This window comes from Natrix helvetica, assembly GCF_964273705.1.
Source record: "Natrix helvetica genome assembly, chromosome: 16".
NCBI classification, from domain to species: Eukaryota; Metazoa; Chordata; class Lepidosauria; order Squamata; family Natricidae; genus Natrix; species Natrix helvetica.
In genome coordinates, this window is record NC_138563.1 from 7582098 (window position 1) to 7607806 (window position 25709).

The 25709-nt window shown below is 45.5% G+C and overlaps 2 protein-coding genes across 8 annotated transcripts in view; one reads left to right on the forward strand and one right to left on the reverse strand.

Annotated features, from left to right (window-relative positions):
* Positions 1-3204, forward strand: part of NRXN2 (neurexin 2) — a 363942-nt gene extending 360738 nt beyond the window's left edge. For both annotated transcript variants that reach the window (XM_081968494.1, XM_081968495.1), the window contains one exon: positions 2291-3204. In XM_081968494.1, the coding sequence (XP_081824620.1) occupies positions 2291-3195 (905 nt within the window). In that variant the 3' untranslated portion in view covers positions 3196-3204. The remainder of the gene's footprint in view (positions 1-2290) is intronic.
* LOC309400198 (uncharacterized protein) overlaps positions 1-25709 on the reverse strand; it is a gene marked incomplete at its 3' end in the record, with an annotated part of 120883 nt that overhangs the window by 30636 nt on the left and 64538 nt on the right. For 2 of the 6 annotated variants that reach the window (XR_014176625.1, XM_081968590.1), the window contains one exon: positions 7903-10042. The exons of 2 other annotated variants lie outside the window; for them this stretch is intronic. Coding sequence is in view for 3 of the 4 variants with exons in the window: in XM_081968590.1 (XP_081824716.1) it covers positions 9932-10042 (111 nt within the window). Of the gene's footprint in view, positions 1-4500; positions 4711-7902; positions 10043-25709 lie in introns of those variants that run through there. 2 more of the 6 variants (XM_081968591.1, XM_081968589.1) reach the window with 2 other exon arrangements.

Genomic DNA, 25709 nt, shown 5'->3' on the forward strand with positions numbered 1-25709 from the left:
GGTCGTCCATTTTCCGGCATGCACATGCGCCCTGGGCAGCTCCTCCTCTTGGTTGTGGCCCAAATGAGCCCTGGTAGTGCTGCACTAGTCTCCCTTTTGTTTGCCATCACTGCACTAGTTAATTGTTCTCCCTGTCAGAAAATTCCTCCTTATTTCCAGGTTGAATCTCTCCTTGGTCGGTTTCCATCCATTCTTCCTTTTCTGGCCTTTGGGTGCCTTGGAGAATAGCTTGACCCCCTTCCTCCTCTCTGGGGCAGCCCCTCAAATATTGGAAGACTGCTATCATGCCTCCCCTGGTCCTTCTCTTCCCTAGACTAGCCAGGCCCAGTTCCTGCAACTGTTCATCGTCTGTTTGAGCCTTCAGTCCCCTCATCATCCTGGTTGCTCTTCTCTGCACTCTTTCTAGAGTCTCAACGTCTTCTTTTTTTATAATGGCCAGATAAATCTGGATGCATCCAATAAAACTGGATGCGTTATTCTAATATTGCTCTTATTTATTGGCTCCCCCCACCCACTCCAAGGGATTTTGAAATACGCTGAAGTATCAACAAAATGACCTCAAAAACCAGTTTTCTTCCCAACATCCTATTCAAAAGCCAAACACGGCGTGCAGCTTGAGAAAAAAATTCCAAGAAGGATTTTTCCTTGTTTTCACATTTGAAAAGCGGGTTTCTGTTTTCTCTCTCTTCTCTCTCTCCCCCCCTCTCTCTGTCTCTTTCTGTCCCCCCATTCTCTGTCTCTCTTTCTGTCTCCCACTCTGTCTGTCTGTCTGTGTGTCTGTCTCTGTCCCTCTGTCTGTCTCTGTCTCTCTGTCTCTCTGCCTCTGTGTGTGTCTCTCTCTATCCCTCTGTGTGTGTGTGTGTGTGTCTGCCTCTCTCTGTTTGTCTGTCTGTCTCTCTCTGTGTCCCCCCTGTCTCTGTGTGTCTCTGTGTGTGTGTCTCTCTCTGTGACTCTCTGTTTCTCTCTGACTCTCCCCACCTTTCTCTGTCTCTCTCTAGCTAGCTATCTACCTCCCTCCCTCTCTCCCCCCTGCCTCCCTCTCCCTCCTCTCTCTCTCTCTCTCTCTCTCTTATATACACACGCACACTTCAAATCCACTTTCCTGCATCTCAACAAGCATGGATTCAGCCCAGATTCCCTCTTCAACTTCATTTTCTTTAAGGGTATTGAGGAGATGGTTCTTTGCTAAGGCCTCTGTCATCTGTTTCCTATCCGGGAATCCCGTGGGAATGCAGGGAAAACTATATCCTCCTTGGGAGACACCTCCCCTCGAAAAAAAACACCCCACCCCATTCCCCAATCACCCACTTATACCCCATTTTGCACAAGGCCAGGAAGGTCAAATCTGCGTTCAATTTGGAAAAAAAGGGAGAAAAACACAGAGGAGGCCATCCCAGCTCTGCAAAGTCCTTATTTTCCCTCGATTTATATCTTTAAATCCTCAAATTTCCAAAGAGCTAAAAAAAAAAGCATTTGAAAGTCCCCAAGGGTTTTAGTTTTTCAGAAGATCGAAGTGGGTGATAGGGATTTGGAGGTGCAATCAATCCTGGGGCGATTCTTTGGGGAGGTACGGGAGGAGGGAAGTGGCCAAAGGGGGTGGGTGGGTGGGTGGGTACCATGATGAAAAACCAAGCCAGAGAAATGAATCTCGGAAGAAAGCGAATTTTTAAAAAATGAAATAAATAAATAAATAAAGGCAAGATGCAGAGAGAGAGATGTTGAAAAGAAAAACGAAAAGAAAAAAAAAAAGTTGATTTTTCTCCAAAAAACATTCTTACCTAGTTTTCTTTTTTGTAATTTTTTTTCTTCATGCTAATATCACACGGCCTATTTGTTGATGTAAGTTGACTGAATTCCGTGGTTTGCTCTCTTATTTTTTTTTAAACAAAAAAAAAAAACAGAAAGGGAAAAAAAAAAAGAAGAAGAGAGAGATAGAGAGAGAATATTTTAGTGTTTTAGCCAAAGAGGATGGGAAGAGAAAGCAGCCAGAGAGGGTCTTACTTCTCTTAGTTCTGCTGTTTTATCTGTTTAATTTTTTTTCTTTTTTTCTTTTCTTTTTTTTTACGGATTAAATGACTTCTTTAATTATCTTTCTTTTTTGTTTTTCCTTTTGATATTGATTTCTCTAGACAAAACGAAAAGGGAAGCTGGCAGGGACTGGAGTCAGTGGGGTTTGGCTAGCTATTCTCGTGGTTGACGCTGTCTTGTGTGGACGTGGGGGGGACCGCTGGCCGCGTGGCTGACCCTTTCTCCCCCCTCTCTTCTCTTCCCCCTTTTCTCTCTGTTCTAGGAGGTGAATTAGTCTTGCCCATAATAACCGAAGACTCTCTAGACACCCCTCCAATTGCCACGCGCTCTCCTTTTGTCCCCCTGCCTCCCACCTTTGGCCCCTTCCTAACCGTAATCGAGACCACCAAAGACACCATCTCCCTCCCGGCTCAGCCGAAGGCCCCCTGCCTGACCGACCAAGACGACAGCGACTGCGAAGAGGGCATCGAAGCCTCGGGGTACGCCTCCGGCGAGGTCTTTGACTCCAGCCTGCCCCCCACCGACGACGAAGATTTTTACACCACCTTCCCCTTGGTCACTGATAGGACCCCGATGGGCCGCCCCGATGGAGGAGCCGCCAAAAAGCCCCACGGATACCGCCCCAACCTTAGGACAGGATTGCCGGCTTCACCCTCCGGCCCAGACCTCCTCCTGGCCTCCACCACTTCACCCACCCTGCTCCACCGCATCCCCGCAGGCAAAATGAACAACCGCGAGCCCCCCCTGCGGCCCCACCCCGAACACTTCCCCCCTCTGGCCACCTCCTTCGAGCCGGACAAGCTCAACCGTCCCAAGTATCCCGTTATAACCTCTTCCCCCGATTTCCACAATCTGCCCACAGCTAACCCCACCGACCCCGGGGAGAGGGGTCCCCCCGGCGCCGTGGAGGTCATCCGGGAATCCAGCAGCACCACCGGCATGGTGGTGGGCATCGTGGCAGCCGCCGCCCTCTGCATCCTCATCCTCCTCTACGCCATGTACAAGTACCGCAACCGGGACGAAGGCTCCTACCAGGTCGACCAGAGCCGTAACTACATCAGTAACTCGGCGCAGAGCAACGGCACAGTGGTGAAGGAGAAGACGGCCGCGGCTCCCAAAACGGCCAGTAAAAGCAAGAAAAACAAAGACAAGGAATATTATGTCTGAGGCCCTCCCCCGTCCTCGCCCCCTCCCCAAATCCCTGCGTGCGCCAGAGAAAGAGAGACCCACACCCGAAGGAAGCACGCAGGGAGATTATCCAGACATACATTTCCCTCCCACCCACCCCCCAAGAAACTTTCTGGAGAGGAGACCTCCCCAAATGCCTCCTCCGGGGGGGAGGCGGCTACTGCTCCTAATGGGTGCCCCCCGTTGCCCACCCTCTTTGGTTCGTCATCACCTTTGACGCCCTCCCCTCACAAAAAAGACCCCCCCAAACAAACAACAAACAAGAGAAACATGGTGGAGATGAGAAGCTGGCAGGGCCTCCCCTCTTCCCTCCTTCTATCCTGACCTTCCAACCCAGCAGGATTGTTGTTTTCGCTCCCCCCCCCACCAGGCAGACTTAAAGGCAGGCGGTGGAATTAGGGCCACGGCAGGGCTGCCTCTAGCCCGGAAGAGGATGGTGCCTGGACCGCGAAGGAGGAGGATTAAAAAGGGGTTGGGGGACACAGAACCACAACCCCTTCCCCGCCAGGTGGGACGGCTGCCGGGATGATGCGTGGCCAGCCCAAAGCAGGCAGGCAGGCGGATCGTGGTGCACCCCACTCCACCCCTCGGCAGGGTTTGGGCCTTTGATGGAGGTGGAAAAAATGGGGCTCCCTCCCTCTGACCATACCCTAAGCTGCTCAGAAAGGAATCCCCAGCCAGAGCCAGGCCTGACCCCTGGACTGGCGAAGGGGACGGAGACCCCCAATCCCATCTTCCTGGCCTCCAGGCTTCAAATTGTGTCCTGGTGTAACCCCTGGCCTGGCCTGGCCACTCCCCCACCCCACCCTCCTCTCGTCCTTTAAGCTTTGATTTTCCTGGGAGGGCAGCGGAAAAACGCCAAGAGGAAGCAGGGCACCCCAGGGGCATTGGTGGCCCAACCTCTCCGCAGGGGACATTCCCGATGCCCGAATGCCAACCGGATAGGTCCCGACTTGTTCCCAAAATGGGGGGGGGGGTGTTTGTTTCCAAATCACGGTGTTTTTTTTAAAAGGGGGGGTTTACTAATAGGTTTGACGCCCATAACTCGATGCCATTGTGAACCAAGTTGGGGTTGGCGTGTTGCGTCTCCCCCACAGCCGAGCGGGAGCGACATCGCTTTGCGTTTGGAAGGGTTCGGCCACCCTCCCGCCACGCCTCCCACCGTCGTCCTTTCCAGGTCTCCCTTCAAAAACAAGGTGCTATATTATGTTCCTTTCTTTCCAAATGGTGTTAAAAAGAAACGAGCATGTCAGATCACAAGTTGTTGTTATTTTTAATTATTTTTTAAACTTTGTTTTGCTTTTGTGAAAACCGGGGAGGTGGGGGTCGGTGGGGTCGGCCAGGGGCCGAATGAGGATGCACAAGTGCCCGGAGACCCGACTCGAAGCAAAGCAGTTGTACAACGGTGACGCCACGGATGTTCCCCGAAGGCCGGTTGGGGGCAGAGGTATGATTTTGGGGTAGGGTCCCTCGACTGGAGCCAACTTCCTGGATCTGCCAAAATGTAGAGTAATCTCAACAGGGAGCCAACGCGAAGAGAAAGCCATAGATTAGAGATCTGTCTATAAATACGTCGTTATATATGTACAGAGAGAGCGGTGTTTCCGAATCGTAGCCATTTTAAGACAAGGTGGACTTCAACTCCTAGAATCCCCCACCAGCATCGCTGGCAGGGGGATACTGGGAGTTGAAGTCCACCCCGTTTTAAAATGCCCGAAGTTGAGAAACATCGATATAGAGTGATAAATAGCTTTATAAACGTCTATGAGATATACAGAGTGCAATATGCGTAAGCTATTGAGTCGAAACAAGGAGGGGGCTGTGGGAAAGCGGTAGTAGAGGGAAGAGGGGGGGTGAGGACCGCAAATAAAAAGGGGAAGAGAGAAGGATCGTCTGGATCTTTGAAAGGGAAGGCAAGGGGTCGAGCCCCCCCTCCTCCTCCCCAACACTTGTTGGCCTCTTGAGAGGTTAACCTGGGCCATCTCCACCTTTGGTGGGCCAGGCAATGATTGCTCTGTTTCCCGCACACAACTGTCAGCCCCAACCATCAATGGGAAAACAGTGGGAAAACGAGTCTCAGGTTGTAGGAAGGGGCAGAGGTTTGGGAGGAGGCCCAGGGGTCTTTTTGAGAGTGGAAGTGGTCTTGGGGCAGCAGATTTGGGTCTGGCATCAAAGATTCAGATCAGATCCCCAATTTGAGAAGGAGGATTGAGATGAAGACCTGGCCTCAACTTTTCTCTTCATCCTCCTGCTTGTCTTCTGCCTGGCACTCTTCTTCCTGCCTCCCAGAAGATGCAAGCTTTCCTCTTGCCACACCTTGCCTGCCTGGAGAATCTGGTACTCCATTAGGGCCAGCTCTGCCCTGCCCATAAGGCACGGCCTGTGTCAGTTCCAAAAAAAGTGAGTGTTTCATTGAACCCTCTTCCTGCCACCCTGAAAACTATGGAGAAGCCAGTCAGGGTCTCCACGAGCATCCTGTGTGCCAAGGCAGTTCTGCTCTGTCGTCGTCCCCCACCAAACTCACTGGGATTCAGAAAAAATGGACTTTCTCTGCAGTTTTCCATTCTGGCGGACGATAAAAATGTCCCATCCTCCAGAAAAGCTTTCGACGGTGTTTGGTGGGAAGGAAAGGATTGCTATTCTAGATCAGGGTTTCTAAAGCTAACCACGATGAAGGACCAGGGTTTTTATTTTCTTTTTTAATAATTTCCAATCTGTCGCAGGCCAATACTTTTGTAAAATGCCACAAAAATGGACTAATAGGAAACTGAGATGGGGAGAGGGGAATGCAAAATACAAGCCCACAATTACTATTAGACTCTGCAGGCATAAACTTCAGCCGAGCGGCATCTAGATGCCGCAACAGATGTCAAATTGCTCGGCAAATCTCCAAAGTCTTGAATCTCATTGCCAACTGACGCTATGAGCACCCACCATCCCATTTTGAGTCGGATTTTCTCTAGACTTGAGGCAAAGGACCCAACAAGACAACTAATCCTATTTTTTCTAGCTCCCCCTTTAGGTGAATCAAACCTTTGCCAGTAGTCCATTTGGCCAATGGATGGCTTTCTCGTGCGTAAAAAAGTCCCCAAACCAAGAAATGCTTAAAAAGAGGAAGTTCACTCCCAAATTTATTCCTGTCTCCCCCACCCCCCAGAAACCTATTTGTAGCTATAAGTTGGGCTCTGACGGCAGGTGTGAAGCTGGTAGAGTGAGAAGCAATGTGCGTGTTGTGCTGTGTTCGCACAACAGCTTTGAGCAGATTCTGCAGGCTTGATGAGCATCAATCTTGGTTCTTTGTGGTTTAGCTTTTGGCTTAGCTTCTAACTCAAGCCCAAACCCAGGAAATTTCTCACCCTTCTCCACTTGAAGATTAACAATTAATCAGTGGAATGGCTTGCCTTCTGAAGTTGTGGATACTCTATCACTGGATATTTCTAGGAAGACATATAGGACAGCCAAAATTTGTCCAAAATGGTATAGGGACTTCTGCTCCAGCAGAGGGTTGGACTAGAAGACTTCCAAGGTCCCTTCGAACCCTATGTCTGTGTTCTATCCCAAAGGTGATTTTTCTCAAGAGGCAACTGGACTTTCTGGTTTTTCTTGGAAGACATTTCGCTTCTCATCCAAGAAGCTTCTTCAGCTCTGACTGGATGGTGGGGAATGGAGGGATTGATCCTCCTTGCAGACAGCTGGTCATTTGCATCCTTTTAGAGGGTCGTTGAGACCACCTGGAGGTTTATTTGTGTCCTCAGGGTCACCTGAGTGGTGCAAATAGGTGTGGAGCCTTTTTGGCTGCAGGATTTTTTCTGCTCTGTGTCATCCTCCAACCAAGAAGTCTCCATACCCATTTGCACCACTCAGGTGACCCTGAGAACACAGACAAACCTCCAAGTGGCCTCAACGACCCTCTAAATAGATGCAAATGACCAGCTGTTTGCAAGGAGTGTAAATCCTTCCCTTCCACACCATCCAGTCAGAGCTGAAGAAGCTTCTTGGATGAGAAGGGAAATGTCTTCAAAGAAAAACCCGCAAGTCCAGTTGTCTCTTGAAAAAAGCACCTTAGGGACAACCATGACCTGGGAAACTGACAATTTCCATAGGCATTCCCTGTTCTAAGGTGCGTCAACTTAAACTCCCAGAATTCCCCATCCAGCCGTACTGACTGGGGAATTCTGGGAGCTGGAGCCCGCACATCTTCGACTGGCCGAGCTTGAGAAATGTCAATCTAGGAAGGAAATTATCCTTGTTATTAAAAACCGCATCTCCAAATATTTACCTGTGGTTTCGATCCTTGATTTTTCCACTGAAAGCCACAAAAATGGGAAAAATAAAGCAAAGATTCTTCAGCCAAGACCATTAAAAGGATCCAATTTGAACGTAATTTAGAAACTGGCCACTCCAGATCCAGTTCTGCGCCACTTTGGGGTGCCTTAAAGAAGGGGGGAAACCAACAGGGCATTTGAGGCCAGGATCAGCAAAATGTGTCAAAATCCCGGCCTGTGCCAACCATTTCCCCCCAGCCCTTCCACACGGTGGAATGGAAAGCCGCTGGACAACTGCCTCCATTCATCCGGAGGCTCCCATTGGAAAAACTGGATTAATCAGTGAATTATACCAAAAAGCACTGCGGAGTTAAGATGGAGATTGGCCATTGCACGTGATGGGATTTAAAGCTTAACAGATTAACAGAGATGGAAGGAACCTTGGAGGTCATCTAGTCCAACCCCCCGCCCAAGCAGGAGACCCTACACCATTAAATTTAATCCTATCGGTTTTGCTGAAAGGCAGTTAAATCTGTAGTTTACCTTACAAGATAGGGAAGAAAAGCAACCAAACGAGGAGACGATATTTTGAAAACTCCGAATTAAACATTTCTGAGGGGTTTGGGCTGATGAACGTCAAAGCAAGTGTGTTAAAACGGAGGTGAATAAAACTCTGACAACTTTGCGGCCTGTGGACTTCAACTCCCAGAATTCCTGAGCCAGCATAGACGTGCTGACTCAGGGGATTCTGGGAGTTGAAGTCCACCCATCTCCAAGCCACTGAGTTGAGAAACGCAGCATTAGCGAGAGGGCAAAGGAAATATTTAGCCTTCCAAAAAATCCTTCCCCCCTCCAAAAGCAAATAATAAATTAGGAAGTGGCCTCCATGTTGGATTTTTGAACTGATTGTTCTAACGCTTTTTGGGGGGTGCCTTTCTCCCCCCCCCAAAAAAAAGTCTGTTGTTTACAACACCCAGCAAAAATCTTCAGAAAAGTTTCTGTATTTATTCTTGGTAGAGGATCTCCCCGAAGGAAGATGAGAAAGAACAGCCGAGACAACTGGTGTAATGGGTTGGACTAGATGACTTACATGGTCCCTTCCAATTCTGTTGATCGGTTAAAACCTTGGGCTGAAGATAAGGCTTTCCCTGTTTTTACTGGGCTTAGACAGCTGTTGTCTTTCCTTTGGAGTTTTATGTTGGCTTGTTTTTCAGGGGACCCTATAACGGAATAGAAAAAATATTGTGATTTTTTTTCACTTTATTAGATTCTTCACCAATGCCTTCTCCCCAATCTGGTGCTCCCCCCGGTATGGAAATTTAGAACACCCAACATTCATAAAGGGCTGGATGAGAGTGCTGGGAGTTGTAGTCCCAGGAGAAACTGGAGAGTATCAGGAGGGTTAGGGGAAACTGGCCCACTGCCTCAATTTAACCTGAAGCCCCAAAGGGTTTTGCCGTGAAATAAAATAGACAGGGGGCCTTAAAAATGAGCCAGCCAAAAAGCTGATGCCATCCCAGGCTGCATGAACAGAGGCACAGAATCAAGATCACGAGAGGTATTAGCATTAGTACCATTTTATAAAGCTTTTAGGGAGAGAGCGGACATCCATTTGTCTGAAATGGTATTAGGATCTCTTACTCAAGCAGGGGGTTGGACTAGAAGACCTCCAAGATCCCTTCCAACTCATTCTAAAAATAAATCCAAGCTAAAGGTACACACATCCTGAGAGGGTAAAATGAATTATTCTCGGAGGGCAGATTGAGCACGCACAAAAATAGAATAACAGAGTTGGAAGGGACCTTGGAGGTCTTCTAGTCCAACCCTGCTGGCAGGAGGAGCAGGAGGCCCTCTATCATTTCAGACAGGTGGCTGGCCTGTCTCTTTTTAAACTCCTGGTGACGTCCTGGCAGAGCTGGAGAAACCCTTTGATGTAGCCTTCTACGATTTTCTTGTCTACTTCCCAGTCTGGCCTTAGATTTCCAAGTGGTCTCCCATCCCATCCCCAACCTAGTTCTCACACCGAGAAGGGGAACTTTCTGGAGCAAATCTAGGCCGTAATATCAGAGATGTCCCTTCCTCTGAGGGGGAGATGGTCAGCATACAGACCACCACCCACCCGAGGCTGCACAGTGTCATCCTTAATGTTCCTTCTCCCCAGCTGTCAAGCTAGTTTAGCCAAAGTCCAGGGAACTAAATTGCCTACAACGGAAGGTCCGTCCCTCCCGCCAGAGCCCGAGAAATGAGGGGAGGTGCTAAGAAGGGCATGGGGGAGACTTGAATACAGGACAGGAGGAGAAAGGGATTTGCTGGGCCAGAATTGAGCAGCTTAGAAGTGAGGTCTCGTTCAGGGCACACCCACTGAGGACGAATGCCGTGCTAGCCCCAAAATTAATGCCAGGCGATTTTAGGTACAGTCTCCCTCTTGCACCCAATGTGTCTGCTTGCCTTCAAGTCAGCGTGGAGTATCGACCTGGGCTGCATCCACACGACACCATGGTAAATGGTATCTTTTGCACATGGGGCCACGCTCCTTGGTTCGTTTTCAGCCGGGACTCCCCCTGTTAAAGGCGGCAAAATATCCAAATTCAGAAATATCAGATTTCTCAAAAGCAAAGCGAATATTTGGAATTGGGGTTTGACGGGTGAATTTGATGGCCAAGTGAAATGTGACGTGTGAATGCAGCTAACCGTTAGTCCCCGGGTGAGGCTGAGGCAGTTGGCATCTCCCCCTGATCTGAATAAACCATGTGGCACCCGCACTGGGACGCTAGGAGGAAAAACATTTGTGTGGGACTAGGGCTCCCATGGTCCCCAGCCAACTAGTGGAAGCCCGGGAATGGCCAGCTGGCCCGTCTGAAGGCCGGCAGACCGAGGCTGCCAGCAGATCAGGGAAGGCCGTTTAAACTACGATCAACTTGCAAATGTCTTAGATTGGTTTGATTGCTATCGTGGTTCTCGTTTACGGAAAGAATGACCCAAAGCATTGTTTTTAGGTTGGTTTTTTTCCCCTCCCCCCGAAACAGCCTCAACATGGTTCATTTTTCATCCTTGTGACCTTTTCATGTTTCCCCCTTTCCAAAACTTTATCCGAATTTGTGGCAAAAAAAAAAAAAAAAGAAGTCCTCCTGCCCTTTTCTATCTGCACGTAATGAACATTGTTATCAAATGTAAATTTATTTGTACATTATTAATATTTCAGTTTTTTTATCTGGGACAAAGGTTTGAAAAAACTCCATTAAAAAACAAAAATATAGATCCTGAAACCCTTTTTTCTCTCTTTTTTTTAAAAAAAAGAACAGGGGGGGGAAGCGATTCATTTTAACAATGAAAATCCCATCGTTTTTATGTTCTCCCCTTCTTTTTTTAAACGGCATTCCATTTGGGGTGGAAATCAGATTTAATTTCCTTTACTTTTTTTATAACAGATACTTTTATAAAGCAACAGAAAGAAAAAAAATACCTTTCCTGTTTTAATTTTATTTTATTTTTCTGGGGAGGGGTTGGGTGGGAAAAACTGTGATTCTACATATTTACCCTGTAAAATTCCTGTATTCTTCAATGTTATTGTAAAGTGTTACTGATAAAGATGATTATGAGCAAATGAAGACGTCCAACCCATGTACATTTAGCACAAAGGGGAATACAATTGATTCTATACTTCGTATACGTTGTTCTCGTCTTTATTTTCTTGGGATGGAACAAGTCGCCAAGTGGAAAACGAAGACCCCATTCCCATTCCGGCAAAATTTTCTCCAGTTTTTCCGCAATTCTCCTCCCTCACTGCTTCCGGGGTTCCCGTACAAACCATGGAATGGGTCAACTCACCATGGTCAACTCGCTGTGGCCAACTTGCCACAGGACAACTCACCACAGCTAACTTGTCACAACCAACTCAACATGGCCAACTCAACATGGCCAACTCAACTTTGCCACATCATGGCCAACTCAAGGTGGTCAACTCGCCATGGCCAACACAACATGGCCACTTACCATGGCCAACTCAACATGGCCAACTCAACTTTGCCACTTATCATGGCAAACTCAAGATGGCAAACTCGCCATGGACAACACAACATGGCCACTTACCATGGGCAATTCAACATGGCCAACCCGCCATGGCCACTTACCATGGCCAATTCAACATGACCAATTCACCACATTCAACTCGCCATGGCCACTTATCATGGCCAACTCGCCATAGCCAATACAACATGGCCACTTACCATGGCCAACTCAACTTTGCCACTTATCATGGCCAACTCAAGATGGCCAACTCGCCATGGCCAACACAACATGGCCACTTACCATGGGCAATTCAACATGGCCAACCCACCATGGCCACTTACCATGGCCAACTCAATATGGCCAACTCACTATGGCCAATCCAACATGGCCAATTCACCACATTCAACTCGCCATGGCCACTTATCATGGCGAACTCGCCATGGCCAATACAACATGGCCACTTACCAAGGCCAACTGAACATGGCCAGCTCAACTCTACCACTTACCATGGCCAACTCAAGATGGCCAACACAACATGGCCACTTACCATGGCCAATTAACATGGCCAACTCACCACATTCAACGCCGTGGCTAACTCAATATGGCCAACTCACTACATCCAATTTACCGTGGCCAACTCAACACGGCTAACTCAACATGGCCAACGTGCCATGGCCAACTCAACATGACCCACTTGCCACAGCCAACTTGTCGCGATCAACTGGCTGTGGGACAATTTAACAATTCAATTATTTAAAAGAAATGATAAAAATATTTTAATTTTTGCCATTCTCGTTGTCAAATTGTTGTTGCTCGCACAGATTACTTTTGAAAAGTGATGGGAGCCAGATGTCAACTCCCCGTGTTGACATTCCATGCATACCGTCGGCAGAGCTGGATCTCAGACTACAATAGCTGGTTTGAGATGGGTGTATTTATTGGGCAACGTGATTTATGACACAGAGTGAGGGGAGGAAAGGAATGGGCAAAGTTCAGAAGCAGATAGACAAAGCAAAAGAAATGGCTGTGAATAAATCTTGCCTAATGAAGCTGTTAATAAATCAGTAGTTTCAGTATTGAAACATTAGCTCTTATTATGTGTTCGTTACGGCATCGTTGGGAAACTTTACACTCATTTCATGCTGTGCCTCCCTTTTCATCTTTTCTTTAATTATTCTATTCCACCATTTTCTTGATATTGGTGTAACTCATGTCCTACCATGGCAGGTTACCTCACTGTGTGTTGGCCACCCCAGGTTGGCCACAGCAAATTGTCATAGAGCCCAGTAAACCCTGCAGTGTGAAATTGTAGAACTGAAATCATAGCAAAATAACAGATATTAGGGTTATATTTGGGGGGGGGGGTAAGATTGTTTGCCCTCCCTGTTGAAATGCCATGATTGTGCAATAAAAACTGGGTTGGGAAGCACCCTTCGCATCCAAGAACTGGATTCACACAACATGCCAGACTCAACTAACCTAACAGTGACTTATCTGTGGTTTGTCATATTAATGGAACCCAGCTTTTTTTCTTAGGCTGCCATCAGAATTAAGTTAAAATGGGGTGGCAGAGACGGGACTGGTTTCCATGCCCTCTGAACAGCATTATTATATACTTTATTCATTAAACATGAAACTCAGTCAACTTTGTAAGTATGCTTATTTATGGACTTGTTTTTACCTCCTCTGCACGATATATGGTGCTATCTTGATTATTGCTCTGTACGTCGCCCCGAGTCCCTGTGGGGAGAGGGGGCGACTAATAAGTTCAATAAAATAAATAAATAAATAATAAATAACTGAACATTCAAAAATGCATCACAAATAGCATTGACTGATGCTGATGATTGATACGGGTTGCTGCCAGTCTCCTAGGTATCAATTATTATATTATGGTATGGTATGGTATGGTATGGTATGGTATGGTATGGTATGGTATGGTATTATATTATATTATATTATATTATATTATATTATTATTATTATTATTATTATTATTATTATTATTATTATTATTATTATTATTATTATTATTATTATTATTATTATTATTATTATTATACAATTGTATCACAGCGGTCAGTTGTTTCGCCGGATTTGGCATTGATTACTAGTTGGGCCCCACCCAGGGGCCTAGAACGTTGTAACGTATTTATTTTTTTCAGCTTCTTTGGCTGTTTGGTAGTCTAATTTCATTTTTTTTAAGATTACTGATAGCGGGATCATCGCGATGATAAAGAGAAGAGGTGAAAGTGAATCATCCTAGAAAATTCCTTGCTTGATATTAACCATTCCGTAGTTCTCATTCCCTACTGCCAACTCAGTTCTCCATTGTTTCATCGCCTTTTCAGTGAAGGATGTAATATTTTTGCTAATGCCAGTTGTTTCTAAGCATTTTATGATCCAACTATGTGGCAATGAGTCGAATGCCTTTTTATAATCAATCCAGATCATATTCAAGTTCGTTTTTCTTTTCTTACAATTTTCTAATATTATTTTATCAATCAGGAGCTGATCTTTTGTGCCCCTGCTCCTTCTTTTATTGCCTTTTTGCTCTACTGGCAAAATGTTGTTTGTTTCCAAATAATCCATAATATTATCTGCAATAATGCCTGTGAGTAATTTGAAGGTTGTTGGCAAGCATGTTATTGGTCTGTAGTTTTCAGGTATTGTTCCTTTAGTTGCATCTTTCTGAATCAAATATGTTTTTCCAGTTGTCAACCATTTATCAATTTGACCATTTTGTAAAATTTCATTCAGTTGCCTGGCCAATATTGCATGTAAACTGGTCAGATATTTGAGCCAGAAACCATGTAATTGGTCCTTTCCAGGTGATGTCCAATTCTTTACTTTTTTTACTCGATTTTTGACCATCTCAGTTGTTATTTCTAATACTTGCATTTGTTTGTTACCAATGCTTTTCTCAAAGTCATGTATCCACTTTGCTTCCTTATTGTAGTCCTTTGCATTTTCCCACAATCCTTTCCAGAATTCAGGTGTGGCCTGCTTTTCTGGTTTTTCACTTTATATATTATTATATTTTTATTATTATTATTATTGCATGGTTAATCTTTGGTGAGATTCACAGCCTTTGGGGCTGGTTGGTAGCTCAACAGCTCGAGTCCTAACCAAGGACCTAGGAACTGTTAAGGTAACGTCGAAGGATATAAGCTGTTCCAAGTAGGGCGGTTTTTTGTAGAATCAGAATATTCTCTGCCAGAAATCAAATGTACCAAAATGAATAAATAAATCACACTATGTTGGGAGGGGAGTTGTGCATCCTTCATGGTTGAAAGGCCGAGGTGAGACATGGTGACTCTCCGAGGACGTTCATAACTCTGGAAAGCTTCAGTTGTGATGCTTGGGGAGGATTTAGACCAATCTGCATCTTTTGTTTTATGCCCCTAAAGGGGGCAAAAGTCCATCCCAAAAGGGCCCTTACGGGCGTAACTAAATACAAGCCAATTAAATTCCAGCTTTGTTTGAGACGTCGGCCGGAGACATTTTGGAAATGGAAGGAGTCAAGGGCAAATCAAGTCAAGATCAAAATATAATGACTCACCCCTGCCGCAAATCTTACAAAACTTGTCATTTAATCAGGAGTGCTATTTTAATTTTTTGCCCTTTTATTCGGAACCCAAATTGGTGGGAAGAAAAAGTCTTAACAGTCTTCCCCCCCCCCAAAATTGCTCAATTCTGTTTTTTCTTCTTCTCCTATACCGTTTATTCTTGTAGAAAAAAAAGGGACTGGCAGAATCGAAGGGGCAAGGGTGACATGGAGGGGTGGCATTGTTTGCCCTCTCCATTGAAATCCAATGATTGCACAATAAAATACTGGGTTGGACATCCAAGAATTAGATTCACACAACATGACAGATTAGCAGGGATTTGTCTGCCGTTTGTCATATTAATGGAACCCAGTTTTTCTCTTAGGCTGCTCCTGGCAGAGTTAAGCCATCAGGGAAACCAAGTGAAGTTGGGATGGCAGAGACAGGGGAGTGGCCATCTGAACAGCATTAGTATTTTGTTAAGGATTACTATTACTATTATTATTATTATTATTATTATTATTATTATTATTATTATTATTATTATTATTATTATTATTATTATTATTATACGATTGTATCACAACGGCCAGTTGTTTCGCCGAATTTGGCATTGATTACTAGGCGGGCCCCACCCAGGGGCCTAGGACGTCGTAACGTATTTTCGTAATATGTGTGCGGATCCAAGCAGTGCGGCCTTTTGCATTTGACTGATGGTGATTTTGTCAAGTTTTAACTGTTTTAAATGTAATTCCAGTGCTTTTGGAATAGCACCCAGTGTGCCGATTACCACTGGAATTACCACTGCTGGTTTGTGCCATAATCGTTGGATTTCAATTTTTAAGTCCTGGTATTTCGTGACTTTTTCATGTTCTTTCTCCTCGACCCTGCTATCACCTGGTATTGCGATGTCTATGATTGTAACCTTATTTTTCCCAACCAGTGTGATGTCTGGTGTGTTATGCGCCAGTATTTTGTCCGTTTGTATACGAAAATCCCACAGGATCTTGACCATCTGATTTTCAGTGACTTTTTCAGGCTTATGTTCCCACCAGTTTGTATTATTATTATTATTATTATTATTATTATTATTATTATTATTATTATTATTATTATTATTATTATTACTATTATTTCTATTATTACCTAGGACTGGTAAAAACATAACAGTTTTAGGATCTAACCAAGAACCTAAGAGCTGTTAAAATAACGTTGAAGTACCTTATATAGGCATTTCCGAGTAAGATGGGCTTTTGCAAAGTCAAAATATTCAGGCCTAATAAGAACAACAATTCCATGTATCTAGGCAGCCCTTTAGATATTGCTCCTATTACTATCTAATATTACTATTTTCCAAAGCACCTGAGGGCAGGACAAGAAGCAATGGGTGGAAACTAATCAAGGAGAGAAGCAACTTAAAACTAAGGAGAAATTTCCTGACAGAACAATTAATCAGTGGAACAATTTGCCTCCAGAAGTTGTGAATGCTCCAACACTGGAAGTTTTTCAGAAGATGTTGGATAACCAGTTGTCTGAAGTGGTGTAGGTTTTCCTGCCTATGCAGGAGGTTGGACTAGAAGACCTCCAAGGTCCCTTCCAACTCTGTTATTCTGTTCTATTCTATTTCTTATTCTTATTCTATTCTATTCTTCATTATTCTATTCTATACTATTCTATTCTATTATCATTAGGTTGTTGTTGTGGTGGTTGTTGTTATAGTATAATTATAGAAACAACAACCAAGCAAAACTTGGCTTTAAATGTATCATATTATTATTATGTAGTTAATCTTTGGTGAGATTCACAGCCTTTGGGGCTGGTTGGTAGCTCAACAGCTCGAGTCCTAACCAAGGACCCTAGGAACTGTTAAGGTAACGTCGGAGGATATAAGTTGTTCCAAGTAGGGTGGATTTTTGTAGAGTCAGAATGTTCAAGTCAGGTAAATTTAGAATTTCCAAATAGCGAGGTAGCCCTTTAGGTATTGCTCCAAGGGCTCCAATTACAATTGAGACAACACATGGTTTCTTCTTCCACAGTCGCTCAACCTCAATTTGCAAGTCCCGGTATTTTGTGATTTTTTCCTTGCTGTATTTATCTTCAATTCGTGCATCACCAAGTATTGCAATGTCAATGAACCATACTATTTTCTTTTCAACTATTGTTATGTCAGGTGTGTTGTAGGCCAAGTTCCTGTCAGTCTGGATTCTGAAGTCCCACAAGATCTTGCCTTTCTCATTCTCTAAAACCTTCTCAACCTGATGGTCTCAGTGGTTTTTGCTGTACTCAAATCCAAACTTTTGGCACAATTTCCAGTGAATGATCTTAGCAACGCGGTCATGGCGTTGTAGGTAGTCAGTTTGTGAAATTTTGCTGCACCCGCTGATCAAGTGGTCGACTGTCTCATCTTTCTCATTACAGAGGCGACATTTGCTGTTGGTGGTAACATGCTGAATTTTTGCCTTCGTGCAGCTTGTGGCTAAGGCTTGTTCTTGAGCTGCCAAAATAAAGCCTTCTGTTTCTTTTTTCAGTCCTCCTGATCTTAACCAGTTCCAAGTTAGCTTTTGGTCAGCTTTGCCTTCAATACTTTTCAAGCATTGGCCGTGCATAGCTTTGCTTTTCCAATTTTCAGCTCGCTTCTCTATTATTATTATTATTATTATTATTATTATTATTATTATTATTATTGCATAATTATTACAAAAGAAACAACCCATAGTAAGCAGAAATATGCATCTTTTACTTGCTAAGCAAAACTTGTCTTTAAATATCTTGCAAATGGATTATTTCACTTGCTTAGCAAGAGTGTTCTTAATATCATGCAGATGAATTATTAACAGTTCAGTTGATTGGCACCAAGTCACCCACCTGGTTTCCATGGCTAAGGCGTGACTAGAATTCACTGTCACCTAGTGATTGGCCAAAGGTCACCCAGCTGGCTTTCGTGCCTAGAACTCACCTGGTGCCTTAGAGACCAAGCAGGATAATAATAAGAAAACAGGGAAAAGGAAAGTTGTAAGTGAAGTATCTACTCCAACTAAAGAGCTCTCCATAAAATATTTGGTCAAACATTCTGGTGTTCTGATTAGTGCCCAACAAGGCAGAGGAGAGGTCGTCACAAAAACAGCCATCTCCATTAATGCTCAACCTCCTGTGTGTTTCCCAAAACCACCGGTATACGTATAATTTAAAGGCAGGGAAGCATCTGCAAAAAAACAATAAAGAGCCTTCCGTTTTTTAAAAAAAACAACAACACACACAACCTAAAACGAAAGCACGAAATAGCTTCCGTCCCAAAAGAAGCCATTAACACAAGCCAGCAATTCTTTCCTGCAATTGACGGGTAGCTATCCAGGTGAATGATAATAATTTTGCAGCTCTGGAAAAATGTGGCCGGCTGATGCCAAGCGGTTTTCCGTATCCGTTCCCCCCCCACCTTCCCTCTTGCTTGCTCTGAGTTTTAGTCCATTGTGTGAATGGCGCCCATGTTTCTGCACTCCTTTAAGTAGCTTAAATTAATTCCACTCGTCTTTTTTTTTCTTTTCTTTTTTCTTTAACAGCTTCATTGATGGGCGGGGGGGGGGAGAGAGAAGATGGCTCAGCTGTTGCCTCCCTTCAAACAGTTGGGAGAGGAATGGAAAACTCACCCTCTGCTATAAATCAACTCGAAATTGATCTGTAAATCTGGAGAGTTATTTTCTCAATCTTGGTTAAAATTGCACTAAAGTACTTTCCAAACTTAAATGCTGTTACACAATTTCCTGGGCACATCTTCAGGATCTGCAGGATCAACAGTGGGGAGAGCCCCCAAGATAACAGCAATTTTTGAATACAATTACTGTCTGGATGGCGTTTTTTGTTTTTTTAAAAAGCCCATGGGTTTGGGACGATTGTGGTTTTATGCCCGGGTTCAGGAGGAATCTCTGGGCAGGTTTGAAAATGCATTGATTTGGGAAGGGAGGGAGGGAGGGAAGGGAAGGAAGAGGGAGGGGTGAGGACAGGAGGAAGGAAAGATAGGGAGGAAGGGAGGGAAGGGAGGGAGGAGGGGGGAAAGAAGGAAGGAGGAGGGAAGGGATGAAGGATAAAAGGAAGGAAGCAGGGAAGAGATGAGGAAGGAAGGAAGGAGGGGGAAGGAAGGAAGGAGGGGGAAAGGACAAGAAAGGAAGGAGAAGGAGGGAAGGAAGGAAGGACAAAGAAAGGAGGGAAGGAGGGAAGGGACGAGGAAGGGAGGGGGGAAAGGGAAAAAAAGGAAAGTAAGAGAGGAAGGGACGAGGAAGGGAGGAAGGAAAGGAAAGGAAGAGGGGGAGGAAGGAAAGCTGAGGGAGGAAGAGAAGGAAGGGGACAGAAAGGAAGGAAGGAGGAGAGGAGGGAAGAGAAGAGCGGAGGAGGAGAGGAGGGAAGGGAAGGAAGGAGGGAGGGATAAAGGGAAGGACGGAGGGAAGGGATGAGGAAGGGAGGGAGGGGGAAGGAAGAAAGGGCAGAAAGTAAGGGAGGAAGGAAGGAAGGGACGAGGAAGGGAGGGGAGAAGGAATGAAAAGGAAAGTAAGAGAGGAAGGTACGAGGAAGGGTGGAAGGAAAGGAAAGGAAGAAGGGGGAGTGCAGGGGGAGGAAAGATGAGGGAGGATGGGCAGAAAGGAAGGAAGGAAGGAGGAGGGAAGGAAGGAGGGATAAAGGAAAGGAAGGATGGGACGAAGGGAGCGAGGGCGAGAGGGAGGGAGGAAAATTGGAGAGGGAGGGGAAGGAGACCCAGAGGGAAAGGGGGACTTCCTTCCCTTGTCACTTTGCCCATTTCCCAGCCACTTTTGCCATCTGATTTTCATAAGATAATTGGGTGCGTCAATTCCATCAGCTTTGTCTGGTCAGTTGCAGGGGGTTGGCAGGAATCCCATTGTGGCCAATGCCCCTCCCCTCCCTGAACAGCCTTCATTTGAAAGCGGATCTTACTGCCAATGAACTTTAAAAGGGGAGGAATGGGGAGGGGTCCTGCGCTTGTGGGAATCGGCACATCAGTTGGCCTCCCTCCCTAAGGTTTTGGGGGAATAAACTTAGAAAGGAAGTGCAAACTTTAACCCAAATTTAAAAAGTGAGAGTCAGGTGACAACGCTTAGTGCTTGGGAGGGGTGAAGAGCGCAAGACCGAAAAAAGCTCAGGCACAAACCTGTCAAAGAATGACAGATCTCTCCCGCCTTCGGTGTCGGGGGAAGGAAAAAAGATTGTGGCCCGATCAAGGTTTGATTTCCCCAGGAAAGAAACGCTTGGGTCCTTCCTGGCCTTCCCCACACAATGCAGGCCGGTAGTCCTCGACCTATGACCGCAACTGAGCCCACAATTTCTGTTGCTAAGTGAAACATTTGTTAAGTGAATTTTGCCCCCTTTTATTACCTTTCTTGCCACATCTGTTAAGTTAATCATTGTGCCACCATAGCAATGGGATAGGATAGGAATAGGAATAGAATGATAAATATGGAATAGAATAGAACAGAATAGAAAATACAGAAGGAATAGAATAGAATAGAACCTAAAATGAATGGAATGGAATGGAAGAGAATAGAAAATTCAGAATGAATAGAATGGAATGGAATAGAATAGAATATACAGTATGAATAGAATAGAATAGAATAGAATAAAAAATACAGAATGAATGGAATAGAATAGAATAGAATATACAGAATGAATAGAATAGAATAGAACAGAATAGAGAATACAGAATCCGGGGAGAGGGGGCGGTCTAGAAATCTAATTAAATAAATAAATAAATTAAATAAATAAGAATGAATAGAATAGAATAGAACCTAAAATGAATGGAATAGAATGGAATAGAAAATACAGAATGAATGGAATGGAATGGAATAGAATAGAATAGAATAGAATAGAATATACAGAATGAATAGAATAGAATAGAATAGAACAGAATAGAGAATACAGAATGAATAGAATAGAATAGAACCTAAAATGAATGGAATAGAATGGAATAGAAAATACAGAATGAATGGAATGGAATGGAATTCTTTATTGGCCAAGTGTGACTGGACACACAAGGTATGTGTCTCCTGTGCATAAGCTCTCAGTGTACATACAAACAACAAAGTCAAGGATCATGAATCATAAGAATTGACTAAAACAAATCAAGTGAAATCTAAAAGGGAACGATGGGGTGCAAAGTCTCCCACTCTGTTGCAGAAGCCACGGGGTGACTCGGGGTGGGGTGGGGGGGAGACGACGCCATTCTTATCAGCCCAAGCAGGGTGTTGCAGGGTTGTTGCAGGAAAGAAAGAAGGAAGGAAGGAAGGAATGGAAAAAAAAAGAAGGAACATTTTTCCATTTTCTGCAATGGCACAAAACAAAGCCCCTAGCTCCCCAACCAAGCTGGGTCCCCACAACAAGCGGAGCCATCCCAAAAGAAACTCAAAAGACAAGAAGCAGTGGATGGAAACTCAGCAGGGAGAGAAGCAACCTGGAACTGAGGAGTAACTTCCTGACAGCCAGGACGATTCACCAGTGGAACTGCTTGCCACCAGAAGTTGTGGGTGCTCCAACACTGGAAGCTTTTAAGAAGAGACTGGGCAACCATTTTGTCTGGAATGTTACAGGATCTCCTGCTTGAGACGGGGGTTGGACTAGAAGACCTTCGAGGTCCCCTTTGAGTCAAGGAGTTCAGCCAAGCTTTCAAATTCCTCCGGATTCTTACACCGACAAAACTCTTGCAGTAAGCAAGTTGCAACACAACCCTGGAAGACGGGTGACAAGTGGATTGAATTTGGAAGGACGCAATTTCCTCAGTGATGGATCTCACCAGGCATTCGGAAACACGAAAATGGGATTTCCTCTCAGCTTTCCCCCCCCAAAAAAACCCATTAAAAGCCAGGCAGGTTTTAGCTCCGATACAGCATGAAAATAAGGAATAAACTGGCCATTCCTGCTCGCTTAAACTCTGTGTTTGCACAGTGACCCCCTCAACTAAAGCCAGTTACGCAGCCCGTTGCATTAACCCTCTTCCTCACTAAATATTAACCAAAATCAAATTGGCCACGTTGGCCAATGGAGCTGGGGGCTTTTGGGTTTTGCTTGACACAGTTAAATGCGCCGAGCAAAGAAACACACAAGGCGAAATTCCCCCGTGCAATTATATATTTTAAAAGATCCATGCCCGTTTTTTTGGCCATCAAGGGTTTAATACGACAGCGTTCAGGTGCTTTTGGCTAATTGTTGTCTTGCAGCCCGATGTATTTCGTATTTATTTTCATTCAAGAGCGCTGACAGCGAGGCTTTTAATGGCTGGTGGGGAAAGAATCCCCCCCCCCGCATCCACGGTGATAGATGGAAAGACAGGAGGTTAGTTTTAAAAATCAATTATTCAATTACTGTTTGTAAACACCCTTTTATTCAAGGGCTGTCAAGCCAGTGTTTCAGCTGTGTCTAGGTATGTGTGCTGCGTGTGTTACTATGGAAGCATTTTTAGCATGAATGAAAAGGCTGATTAACAGAGCTGGAAGGGACCTTGTAGGTCATCTAGTCCAACCCCCTACCGAGGCAGGAGACTCTACACCATTTCTGACAGAGGGCAGTCCAGTCTCTTCTTGAAAGCCTCCAGGGATGAAGCTCCCACAACTTCCGAAGGCAACTTCTGTTCCATGGGTTGATTGTTCTCACTGTCAGGAAATTCCTCCTTATTTCCAGGTTGAATCTCTCCTTGGTCAGTTTCCATCCATTCTTCCTTGTCTGGCCTTCAAAGGTGCTTTGGAGAATAGCTTGACCCCCTTCCTCCTCTCTGTGGCAGCCCCTCAAATATTGGAAGATGCTCTCCTGTCTCCCCTGGTCCTTCTCTTCCCTAGACTAGCCAGGCCCAGTTCCTGCAACCGTTCATCGTAGGTTTTAGCCTCCAGTCCCCTCATCATCCTGGTTGCTCTTCTCTGCACTCTTTCTAGAGTCTCAATATCCTTTACAGATTAACAGAGTTGGAAGGGACCTTATAGATCATCGAGTCCAACCCTCTGCCCAAGCAGGAGACCCTACACCATTTCTGACAGAGGGTAGTCCAGTCTCTTCTTGAAAGCCTCCCGGGATGAAGCTCCCACAACTTCCAAAGGCAACTTCTGTTCCATGGATTGATTCTTCTCACTGTCAGAGTATTTCTCCTTATTTCCAGGTTGAATCTCTCCTTGATCAGTTTCCATCCATTGTTCCTTCTCTGGCCTTCAGGGGCTTTAGCTGGTTTTCTTAAAGGAAAGGTAAGATGCAATTTTGTTATAAAAGAAAGGATGGAACTAATAGAGACACTGCCAACTGTCCAGTTGGTAAATCCAAAAAAAGAAACCCCTGGGACATTATTTTTAACCAAGAGCATAAAACTTTATTGAATAAACCACACTGGCACAGAAGAAGGGAAACCAGCTCTGGGCTTTTGCCTGGTGATGAAAACATGAAAAACTTTTGCAGAAATTGGGTCTGGCTAGTCTAGAGAAAAGAAGCATTAGGGGTGACATGATAGCAGTCTTCCAGTATTGGAGGGTCTGCCACAAAGAAGAGGGGGTCATATTATTTTTTAAAGAACCAGAAGGCAGGAGGAGGAGAAGCAATGGATGGAAACTAAACAAGGAGAGAAGCAACCTGGAATGAAGGAGAAATTTCCTGACAGTGAGAACAATTAACCAGTGGAACAGCTTGCCACTAGAAGTTGTGGGTGCTTCATCACTGGAGGTTTTTAAGAAGAGACTGGACAGCCACCTGTCTGAAATGTTATAGGGTCCCCTGGTTGAGAAGAAGTTGGACTAGAAGGCCGTCAAGGTCCCTTCCCGCTCTATTCTGCTTGATTGATTGATGAATGTTAGGATATATTATGCAGGAAGGATCAACCAAACGTCTGAAATTGACCACTTTAGATTTGGAAAGGGAGCAGAGAAGGCTGTGGCAAAATGTTGTGGCACACCAGCAGCCAGCAGAGCTGGCAGCAGAGTCAGAGAATGAGGAGGGTTGGGGAGGAACATGGACCAGTCCTGGAGTCTGGGGAAGGCTCTGAGGAGGGCTCTGTGTTGGAGGCAGAGAGGGGGCCAGGGCCGTATGCCAGTTATCAGCTGCCTTCAGAGTCAGACATCAGTGAGACAGACGAACAGCTGGAGCCTGTTCCCAGTGTGCGCATGCGCAGAGTTGCCAGATGAAGGGAAGAGCTAAAGAACAGGGGTCGACTTGGGAGTGAGGCCACAGGTGGACGATGAATGGCCCCTCCCAAAAGAAATAAAAGAGGAGCGAAAGGGGAGAGGGCTTTTGCAGGAAACAATTCGTTCATTTGTTAGATTCCTTTCAGGAGTGTGAAGATCTGTCCGTGAATCTCAGAGACTCTGTGCCAAGTCTGTCCTTGCAAAAGCACCTCATTTGGGAAAATATTGACATGGCCGCTTTCCAAGATAGATAAGGTCTGTAGTCATAAATACACCTTTGAAAGACTGTTTGCCAGGCCTTGGCTGAATGCGAATGAGAGGAATTCACATTCGTTTAATAAAAGGGGGTTTGTCGGGACCAGGACTCTGCCTCGGGCTTTTTGGGGAAGCCTGGATCAGAACACCAAAAGAGGGTGGGCTTCCAGGAGATTGATGGAGAAGAACAGCCTGGCGTTTTGAGAAGCCTGGGTGAAATGGGCCAGGAAGGAAGGAATGATGATCCTAGGCACCTATGCGCATACAAGCTGGAGGAATTCATGGCTTGGAAGCAGAGCACTGCAGGAGGACACAGGTGCATCCTCACCGCAAAGCTGAGCACCAGGCAGCAGCAGAGGGCAGATGCTAGAAGGGTCAAGAACCCCTCGTCTCAAAGATGCAGGAAGTCCTTTTTCCTCTCTCCTCAGCTCTGGTAGGACCACCCCAGGAGGATTCGGTGGACAGCAAGGAAGATGACACAGGGATACAAGGACCTGCCCTTCAAGGACAGGCTGGAAGAACCGGGAGTCTTCATGCTGGAGGTCAGAAGATGTGACGGCCATCCATCAGGGAAGACGATGGCCAAGAAGGAAGACAATCAAGGAAAACCGAAATAAAACATAGAATAGCACTAGCACTTAAGACTTATATACTGCTTCTTCGGCCCTCTCTAAACAGTTTTCAGAGTCAGCCTCTTGCCACCAACAATCTGGGTCCTCATTTTATCGACCTCGGACGGACGGAAGGCTGAGTCAACCTTGAGCCAGTCAGGATCGAACTGCTGGCAATGGGCAGAGTTAGCCTGCAGTTCTGCATTCCAACCTCAAAGTGTGAGAGGGACACGCACTAGGAGAGCCAGTCCGGCTTGGACGTCGCCTGGATTAACAAGATCGGCATCGGAGGTTGGGGAACCAGGACAATCTCAGATGGAGCTGGTAGGACGTAGATCAGAGTTTCCCAAACTCTGCGGCTTTCTGGACTGGCTTGTGGGGGTGGGGTATAGGTCTGCGTGAGCAGTGGGCAACCCCATGCGCCTACGCAGCTCCATTTGTGCGAGCACGTAGATTTATGAGCTTGCCAGCTGTTTGTGCATGAAAGCCCTCACCTGTCACTTCTGCAGCCCAGTTCTGATGGATTCGGGCTGTAATGGGCTGCAGACCGCTGGTGTGTAGATCAAAAAAAGGACTTTACATTGGCTCAGAGGCATGGTTGGCGTTTCGAAGCCCAGCTCCCGTTATGACAATGCCAAGTGTTTCTCTTCTCGT